At 52.5% G+C, this 9,435-nt stretch overlaps 3 protein-coding genes across 3 annotated transcripts; 1 reads left to right on the top strand and 2 right to left on the bottom strand.

The window, feature by feature from the left end:
• Positions 1 to 1,390: 1,390 nt before the first annotated feature.
• M421DRAFT_104963 (acyl-CoA oxidase) lies at positions 1,391 to 3,541 on the bottom strand (the record flags this gene model as incomplete). The annotated part of the gene is made up of 6 exons (XM_033587082.1): positions 1,391 to 1,501; positions 1,537 to 2,717; positions 2,779 to 3,164; positions 3,212 to 3,338; positions 3,399 to 3,433; positions 3,480 to 3,541. The coding sequence occupies 6 exons, from the start codon at positions 3,539 to 3,541 to the stop codon at positions 1,391 to 1,393; spliced, it is 1,902 nt and encodes a 633-aa protein (XP_033442875.1).
• A 1,946-nt stretch (positions 3,542 to 5,487) lies between these two features.
• Positions 5,488 to 7,539, top strand: M421DRAFT_353585 (sulfite oxidase mitochondrial precursor). The gene is made up of 6 exons (XM_033589592.1): positions 5,488 to 5,805; positions 5,859 to 5,923; positions 5,976 to 6,105; positions 6,159 to 6,173; positions 6,222 to 7,166; positions 7,217 to 7,539. Exons 1-6 carry the CDS (start codon positions 5,644 to 5,646, stop codon positions 7,457 to 7,459), a joined length of 1,560 nt encoding a protein of 519 aa, XP_033442874.1. The 5' UTR covers positions 5,488 to 5,643; the 3' UTR covers positions 7,460 to 7,539.
• Positions 7,540 to 7,619: 80 nt separating this feature from the next.
• Positions 7,620 to 8,895, bottom strand: M421DRAFT_77659 (subtilisin-like protein; the record flags this gene model as incomplete). Its single annotated transcript, XM_033597343.1, has 2 exons — positions 7,620 to 8,519; positions 8,569 to 8,895. The coding sequence occupies 2 exons, from the start codon at positions 8,893 to 8,895 to the stop codon at positions 7,620 to 7,622; spliced, it is 1,227 nt and encodes a 408-aa protein (XP_033442873.1).
• Between the last annotated feature and the right edge of the window lie 540 nt (positions 8,896 to 9,435).

The following is a 9,435-nucleotide window of genomic DNA, read 5'->3' as shown; positions in this document are numbered from 1 at the left end:
GCTGTCGTGAAGGTGCGATCAAAGGCTGCCTTAAAGGCTGGCAGGAATTCAAGCTTGGTGATGTGGTTGATGTGGTGGCGGATCAGAGCCTCAATCTCACGGCTGTACGCGCGCTTCAACGGCGAGAAGCAGCCAACGTCAAGCGGCTGCAGCAGATGAGATGAGTGAGGCGGCATACAGAGCGTGAAGATATTGTTCTCCTTGCAAAGCTCTTGAAATTCAAGAGAGTGGTGGCTCTCATGGCCATCAAGGACAAGCAGGCGACGCGCACCCACGCTACGAGTCTTCGTGTGAGCGTCGAAGTGCTTCAGCCACTCAACTCCAAGCTCGTTGTTCGTCCAGCCGTTGTCGCTGACTGCGATCGCCCAGTCGCGTGGGATCTCTGCCTCCTCGTACCAGGCAGACAAGTGGTATTGGCCAGCAAAGATGAGGAAGGGTGGGATTGTCCAGCCAGCAGCGTTGATCGCAGCGATAACTGTCACCTACTCGCGATTGCCAGGCTGAACAGCCTTTGGCCTGCCTCTCCTCTCTGACCCTGTCACAACAAGCTGAGTTGTGATCTTGCCCATCATAAAGCCAGCCTCGTCAAAGTTGTAGACGTCCTCGTCGCAGATGCTGTACTTGGCCTTTGTCTGCTCTACAAGCTCAAACCAGCTGCTGATTAAGGCAGGATCCTCACACAAGGCTCTCTGCCTATCGTACGCTCGATTGAAACGCGTTGTAAGCTTGTCTGATCGCTTAACAAAGTTGCGTGGCCAGTGGACGCCGACGTGACCAATACCGCGCGCAGCCAGCAGCTTATTAGCCATATCACGCACTGCTGCGTACGTAGGCGCAAAACCACGTTGATCCAGATCAAGTATATAGACTACAATTACCTCCTCTTCTAGCTCAGTAAGCTTCTTTAAGTTGGGTTGGCAATCGCGTCGTGCAGGCTTGCCAGCGCGTCGGTCGCGCATAGTCATACAAGGGACATTATAGACTACAGCAGCGCGGCTTTCAGACCTGATTTGCTGGGCTTTAATAGAATTAATAGCAAGCTGAATATCAGCTTCATTTAAAGGCGCTTGAGAAGCGTAGCGTGGAGCCATTGCACGTTGAGATGGAAGAGGTGATCAAAGTTGGTGGGGCTAACGACTCGCTTGTATCGACGACTCGCTTATAAAACACGTTAACTGCTTCTTCGTCAATAGAGGAACCAACAACTCGCGGAGATCTCAGCGTGCACTAGCTCTTTATTCCTCATCACTACTGAGCGCTGTGATGTATAGAGGTCCGCAAGCCCAACGACATAAGCTTGCATAGCTCCACAAGATAGGAAAGAATACCACATGCCAGACTCGACCTTGCACAAACGTAATATCGATGCGGCCATGACCCATCAAGATGGCTAAAGCTTCGCCCTGTCCTCCTTATTCAAAATAGGACCCACCCACCTCCCCCAGCTGCCCTCCACACTCCCCCTGTTAATTGGCATCTGCTCCACCCACCGCATAATGTTCTCATACACATTTCCATCACGCATGCCCAGCGCACTGCATAGGCTCGCATCCGAAAATCCCATGCGTCCGTCAGCGCGATAGCCTCGGGCAGTAACTGCTCCAACAGCTCGTTGACGAGGAAGCGTATGGTGTCGAGCTGAGACGTGTTGAGGTACGCTTCGCCCCAAGTATTGCTCTCGATGAAGTGCAGCGCATCGGTGGAGCGTGGATTGATGATGGTCGGGAGTGCGAAGAACGAGCGTACGCGCTCAAGCACTGTTTCCAAGGTGGGTGAGAACGGTGCTGGCGGTGAGTTGATGATGGCGTTAAAGGACTGGAGGACGACATACTCGATGTGGGCGCGTGATGCAGAAATGATGAGCATCATGTGCTCGTTCCAGGCTTCTGACTTTGGCTTCCTGGATGAGTGTACTAACCAGTGGGCTTTGGAGACTAGACGTTGGGCGCGGTGGCGGTAGATGGAGAGTTGGACGCTGGTATCGAGGAAGCGGCGATCTGTTGCTGAACAGGGTATTGACGGGCCTTCGGGAGCGAGGTACCGAACCTGCTCGTCTGCATCCTGGCCAGCTTGAATGGCGTCGACTTGCTTGAGGAGATAGCGGCCGAGCTGCTGCCACATCACGTGGTTCTCGCCTTCCAATGTGCAACCGCCTGCTGTTACGCCGATCAGGTCAGGCAGTCCGGAGATCGACATGAAGCCGTGTCCACCGCATAGCTTGCGCGCTTCTCCTGCACCGTCTGCCGCTTCGGATGTCACGTACGCCTTAAGACCAGCACATAACGCATGTACCGAAGCCAATGTTGAGTGATCTCCTCGATTCTGCCTGGCCTTCAGGTCTACATATTGTGCTTTGCAGTCCTGGCCTGCAAAGAACATCGCGTAGGACTTCGCAACCAGAGTCAGGGTGCGGAAGTGCTGCGACTTATATGACATCACTGAAGTCTCCGTATCTAGCGAGTTGTCTGGACCTAAGCCCTGCTCTCGAACCACTGAGTATCTTGTCGCAATTGTAACAGCTTGCGCAAGTTGCACAGCGAAGATGGCTGGCATCTTGCTACGGACGAGGAGCATGACCGAGTACGATAACTTGGCGCGGTTATAATCGGCGGTACAGGTGCCATCGCATTTGAGAGTGCTGTGACCCATGAGCATATAGGTTCTTGGTATGCGGACGTGTTCGAATGCCGCGTAGCCGTTGTCTTTTTCGTTGTAGCCTGATAGTGGTCAGTGGTGTGTTCATTGAGGAGGGCCTGCATACGTACGCCATCTTCAGACCAATGTCACCCATCTTGACACCTACTCGAGGCGTGCCGTCTTGCAGTGATCTGATCTGTACGATGAAGAGATGAGGACCTAGGCTCTTGTCGCCAACAATCAATTGTGCCATGACGACCGCATGTGTGATAGAGAAGCCCAACCCAGCAGGCCAGAACTTAGCAGATGAGGCTGTCGGCGAATCGATGACGAACTCATCGGTGACTCCATCGAAGGTAGCAGTGGTCTCGAGGTCACGAATGAATGATCCATGGCCGAGCTCTGTCTGGCAGTAAGTACCGAGGATCTTGCCGGATCTTGCGAGAGACAGCCATTTGGTCTTCTGCTCTTCGGTGCCGTTGTGTTCGATGGCTGGCTCGAAAAGGACTCCTTGATGACCGAAAGGACTTCCTTGGGTCAGTCCATGAACTCTCAGTGCGATCGTTCACCTCACCTAGCATTGATCAGATTGTAGCGAGGTGTGATCCAGATAAAGATGTCGTGGTCATGCTGCTGCAAATCTTCGAAGATGGCTTTGCCCATACGCAGTCTTTGCTCGTAGATACCTTCGCGAGCGGTATCTCAATAGCATTCTGGCAGCTTGGAGGTATCGTGCGTGCTGATGGTCTTCTCCACTCGACTGAATGCGTCGCGCCGCTTCTGTACAGTGGCTTTCCTGCTGGCGTCAGTCAAGCAGATGACAAGATTCCTGATCGACTCACCTTTTCCATAGTAGACAGGTAAGTTCAAAAGTGTCGACCGACCCCGCTCGAGCCTTGTTCATCAACGCTACCTGTCTGTTGGTGACACACTTGACTGAATTTTGATGCGAGTTTATCGTGTTGAACGGTCGCTGCAGGACCCCAAATTTGAAGCAGACCTGTGCTCAATAAAAATGATTGCCGTGGCTCATTTATCGACCTAATATTTTCGAGTGGTAAGAGCTTGCTGTGCCACATATTAATAGGCTCGATACCAATACCGTGCTTGAATATGACCTTCTCAAGTACCTCTGTGGAGCACCAGGGATTCTGTTACGTCCATATCCGGCAAGCCTTCTAAAGTTTAGCTGCGTCTCGATTTATCTCCATTTCTCATTAGCTCGGTCTTCGGCTCGGGGCATTTCTTGGACCCTAATGAAGACGTTGGCAGCATGAGGGTGACCTGAAGTGCAGGTCTGAGCTGCATTCAGCTGAGGAGGACGAGGCGTAGTTGTCTTGTTGCCATTCAGAGCGGGAGAGTTGTGCCGTGTCACCAAGGGCCGCCCTTGATATGATGCAGAAAGAGTCCCTATCGCTTGAGAACATTGTAGTCCAAAGATAGGAGTAAATTGTTTCGTCGACTCGGTATCGGAGACCATCGCGATAAGCCTGCCTTGAAGCCAGTAGTTGATCGCGATGCATCCAGCAAGTAAGCAAGAGAGGAAATCCATCTCCAGGGGATTCTCCATTGGAAACTGTTGCGGTGCGAGTCGGTCTGACAGCTTTGATCGTCACTTCTGTTGACTACCTTGGACTAGCACGTCTCAGGGCATGTATATATGGTCGCTTCCTAGCTAGCAAGCAACTCAGCGCAGTTTCCATCGACTATACAGCGGCTACGTCTGCCGCAACAGAAACTCCACTCGATCGAATTGCACCGGAAACGCATATGAGGCATGGAAAAGACGCTGAATGGCATAGTTGACATCAGGGTGGAGAAACGATAAACCTGATGTATCTTGAGAAGTGGACTTTTAGCTGCCGGATGCATGTGCGCGCGAGGAGGCACAATCCGGTGACGTTGATGTTTCTGAGAAGCACTGGAGACTTTTATGTGATTTCAAGTGTGTGTGTAGCCAGTCTATCGGGCAATAAAAGCGATAGATAGCCACTGAATCCTGAAAGCGACTGTCCGAGCATCCGACATCGCGTGTGATGGTGGTGCGCAATATCTTCAACTGCAGGAGAGCCAATGCCCGCGTGAAATAATTGGCGTCGCTGTAACTATACTGCACGCCGGGAGGATACTCGAGGTATATGATATCATTGCGTTGAGGGTATCAGCATCTTCGTAGCAGATCGAGCCGCGGAGCCGTGGAGAGCCGTTGTCATGCACGTCGTGTGTTTGTGGCCCGAGGCCTAGAATTTCTTGGCCACCAGGCTCCTTCCAATCAAGCTCGCTCTGCACGTGGCCGGTACCGGTAATCGCCGCGTTTGCTGCACGTCTTGCTCGATCATCAGCACCCCGACAATCCTATCTATACCGCTGCCATCTTATCAACGGCGTTGTCGACCACCAGTACGACGTTTATATGCTGCAAGAAAGGCGTTACCCGTGTTCAACATTGAGTGAGGCGCGCATGTGTTTTGTACTCAGCATTGACTAACGACTGGTTTGCGGCTCCCAGCAATTATCTGTGCCTCCCCTCTCTCCAAGAGCCACGATGCAAGGCACCTAGACTTCGATCGCAATGCTCGTGCCTGCCTCGAGATTCTTTCGGCAGAGAATGTCACTCGAATTTCAGGTTTAATGTGACGCATTTTGAGCTTTTGAGCGGAGACAACCTCCTTTGACAACGGTCTCACGGTCATCACAATGACGCAATTTTTAACCGGAAGCGCTGCCAACCTCGTATGACTAGTCCTGGTCAGACCATTCCCATTCGTCAACCAGTATCAACCGAGAGACGTGACACGATTGCACATGGGTGACGTGCAGTAAGCTTCAACAAGTTTCATCGCTTATCAGCACGTACCCTTGATCAAGCAATCAGTAAGTCTGAAGTCATGACCGGCTGAATTCGGACGGCTGGTAAGGTGCTCAAAAAAGTACCGGAACATCCGCAATGTGGGCGTCGTTGGCGTTTAGTAGTGAACTCTTCCACGACTGACAACCCACACCAACATGGCACCCGCGGAGCCGAATCATAAGCCATTCCAGGTACAGGGCGAACTGCCTACATTCGAGGAGGAGCGTGAAGGATGGAAGGGCTACATTGAGTGGGAAAGATATCCCGAGAAGAAGAGGAAGGCAGCGGATATCCTGGCGAAATACGACTTCCCTGTGGTCAGTGCTTAGGACTCATCGAATGTGCACGACAGAACGCTCACATGTGGCAGCCTCCAGAGTTCCAGTTCGAGCCGTTACCCAAGAGCAATCCTGTGCTGGAGGGAGTGCGCTGGAAGTGCGTCAACTTTGACTTGATGCAGTACGAAATACTTGCTTACTGCAAGTAGGCACTACCACTATGCCATGGGACCCACCATCAGCAACATGCCCGACATATCATGGGATTACGTTAAGAAAGAGAAGAGTGAGGACATGATCCACGTCCTACAGTTTCCATACAACGGCGAGCCACCGAGAGTAAGTGACATGCGCCATGACTTCAATATGGACGGGTACTGACAAGCCTGCAGAAACGCCTGGTTGAGGTACGCAAGCATCTGCGACAGACTCAAGCCTCTGGCTAACTAGTTCAGACCGAGATTACGAACAACCCCGACTTCTTCGTGCGCAATCACGGCGGCATCCCCGAAATTGACTCCAGCAAATACTACTTCGAAGTCGAGGGTCTTGTCAACGACCCCAAGAAAATCACCCTCGAACTACTCAAAGACGAATCCGTTTTCCCCCGCCAATCGACTGTCGCCAGTCTGCAGTGCTCCGGCACTCGCCGTATAGAGCAGATTCACGAGTACCCTGGTGATGGCGATGAGCTTATCAATGCTCCATGGGGTGAGGGCGCCATCGGTACTGCACGCTGGACCGGTGTGTCCTTGAAGAAGGTAATCAAATACTGCGGTGGATTGAAAGACGACGGTGCTCATCTCGAGTTCTTCGGCGCCGACACATATTTCAAGAAGGGAGAGGTGTACAACTATGCCGTCTCTGTCCCTGTTCGCAAGATGAAGATCAACGAGGTGTTGCTGGCGTGGGAGATGAACGATGAGCCCCTTCCCGCGATTCACGGTTTCCCTCTCCGTGTCGTGGTTATGGGATACATCGGCGCTCGCTCTTGCAAGTGGCTGACACGCATCAACGTCATCAACGCACCTTCTATGGCACCTGTTCAGATGAAGGAGTATCTGTACTACACTCCTCAGATGGGTAAGCAGAACGTCACGTACAGCAGCGGTTTCAGTATTCAGACCATGCCTGTCTCGTCTGCGATCATGACGCCTGTAAATAACGATGTCATCATTCACGATGGCACGATCACGTTTACTGGATGGGCTTTCAGCGGTAGCGGATGGCCTGAACGTGTCGAAGTCAGTAACGATGGCGGAGGTGTGTGGTATGAAGTGCCAGACGAGAATCTGAGTAAGAAGTACTTCCACGCCTGGAGAACCTGGTCGTTCGAATGTCCAGTTGATGCTGAGGGTTGGCTTGAATTTTGTGTCAGATGTTGGGACGATGCCCTGAACGTTAGTCTACCAATTTCTTCTAAATTATGAGTTGGAGATAACGCTGCCAGACACAACCCACCTACGTTCGCAGCGCGTGGAATTGGGACTTGCACGTCACTTCTTCCTGCCACCGCGTCAAGATCTACAGTGTCAACAAGTCGAGGCCAAACACTGCTAAACGACTCAAGCAGTTTGAGGAGAGGGGTCTACCGTTCTTGCCGCTCACGCGCCCTGTGCCTTTCGATCTCGAGACAGAGGAGGATTATCTCAAAGAAATGCAGAAGCGCGATGGTCGTGACCCCACCGAATAAAGAAACAGGGCAGTCCAGATGTAACAAACGATTGAAAGTGATGCGGCATGTAGCACAAGGTCTCCTTACGTATTCAAAATTGTATTCCAGCCTCATCAGCCATGCGGCATGACCACGAAGGGTTTCACTAACCCCATCACAATGCCTTCTGTATCATACTTTATCGGCCATTGCCGTTGTAAGCCAACAGGTTCGCCGAGCCCTGAGCATCAGTCACCCTGTTTGGGGTGGCCAGCTCCAGAACTCTCGCCTTAATAGCCGCCGCACTCGAGAGGCCCTCTAGACCTCGCAAGTAGCTCACAAGACCAGCAACGTGGGGTGATGCCATGGAAGTACCAGTCAAAGTAGCAACATCAGTGTCGGAGTTGAAGTAAGCTGAGACGACGCCAGTACCGGCAGCGAAGATATCGACAGCAGGGCCGAAGTTTGAGCCACCGGTACCACCCCGACGAGCATCATTACTCTGAACGTTACCAACACAGATAACCTCAGGCGAGCGAGCAGGCGAGCGGTTGGAAGCGAGCTGGTTCTCGTTACCAGATGCAACAACAGCAAGAACACCACGGTTCCATGCGGCTGTGATAGCCCGATCCCAAACAGTTGAGCCAGGACCACCGAGTGACATGTTGATAACAGCTGAGTTTTGGCGACCCTTGGACACAATATCGTTGACAGCCCAGTCGAAGCCAGCAATGACAGCAGAAGCAGTGCCCGAAATACCCTCGAAGACCTTGACTGCGATGAGAGTAGTTTGCTTAGCAACGCCATAGGTGGTTCCACCAACAGTGCCGGCAACGTGAGTTCCGTGGCCCTGGTTGTCGTTGTTGTCGCCGCCTACCGAGTTGAAGCCAAATTGTGCACGGCCGCCAAAGTCCTGGTGTGTGATTCTGATACCCGTGTCAACGACGTAGGAGAATGTACCACGGCCGGCAGTGTTATCGTAGATGTGGCTGGTAGCCCCTCGAGTGCGCGAGGAGATGCTGCCAAGTCCCCATGGAGCGTTGCTCTGAGTGACCAGCGCATTGGTAGTCATGATGTAATCTGCCACCACATCTAGGACCTGGGAGGTAGTCAGTATTGTGGGGTACGAAGCAGTGCTTGTGACATACCTCAGGCAGAGTCTTGAGCTCCTCGACAGTCGCAGCATCGAAAGCTCCAGAGTAACCCTTGAAGTCACCAAATTCAAATTCGCGTTCGACACCAGCCTCTTCCTCAGCAGCGGCATTGTCACGTCTGGCAAGATTGCGAGCGTGGATCCCACGGACGACGTTGTGATGAGCGGCGATAGAAGCAACATCGGCGTCCGGCTTGAGCTGGACGATGTACTTGCCAGGAATAATCTCATCGGCGGCCTGGCGTGCAGAGACAGGAGCAGCGCAGGCAAAGAAGGGTGTCACAGCAGCCGCAATGGCGACGGCGCGAGTGAAGAACTGCATGCTGAATGGGATGAGAGAAGATGAAGGAAATGATGAAGTTGATCTTTGTGATGACCTACAGGCTGAGGCTTCAGCGCAGATGTACTTATACAACTTGCACCACTTGGTATAGTCCCGGATTACTATGCCGTGATAGCAATACGAGCACACGAGCACCCCCAAGAGGTCCCATCGCGACGTCAAGCCTTGTCACTCTTGACTTCTGCCCCCTTCGGCAAGTTTCTGCACTTGTACTGAAGGCCAAGAATTGAGGGTGCAAGATCGACGCTGGAGTGGAGATGAACCCGTGACCGTTGATGCTCTGAACGTGATTGTATAGACTGAGTTTGGTGTAGGCCGCAAGGTCCAAAGCGACTGTCGGAGGATCTGTCCATGCAGTACCGGTAGGGCCAGCCGAAGCGTCTTGGTGCATAAATTTAAAGGTTTGCTCCTTCCCCTTCGAGCGCCTCTGCCGCTCGCTTGGGCATTTGCCGAGACCTTGTAGCAACTGCTTTTCAACTAAGGACTAGAAGATGATGGAGATGGTTGGCTCCTTTGTTT

This window comes from Didymella exigua (assembly GCF_010094145.1).
Source record: "Didymella exigua CBS 183.55 unplaced genomic scaffold M421scaffold_65, whole genome shotgun sequence".
In the NCBI taxonomy this organism is placed as follows: Eukaryota; Fungi; Ascomycota; class Dothideomycetes; order Pleosporales; family Didymellaceae; genus Didymella; species Didymella exigua.
The sequence above is the reverse complement of the archived record's forward strand: the minus strand, read 5'-3'. Positions and strand labels throughout refer to the sequence as shown.

Coding starts and splice junctions, on each gene's coding strand:
- M421DRAFT_353585 (XM_033589592.1), top strand. CDS start 5,644: ATGGCACCCGCGGAGCCGAATCATAAGCCATTCCAGGTACAGGGCGAA. Junction 5,806..5,858: donor CGAAATACGACTTCCCTGTG/GTCAGTGCTTAG, acceptor CACATGTGGCAG/CCTCCAGAGTTCCAGTTCGA. Junction 7,167..7,216: donor GTTGGGACGATGCCCTGAAC/GTTAGTCTACCA, acceptor TAACGCTGCCAG/ACACAACCCACCTACGTTCG.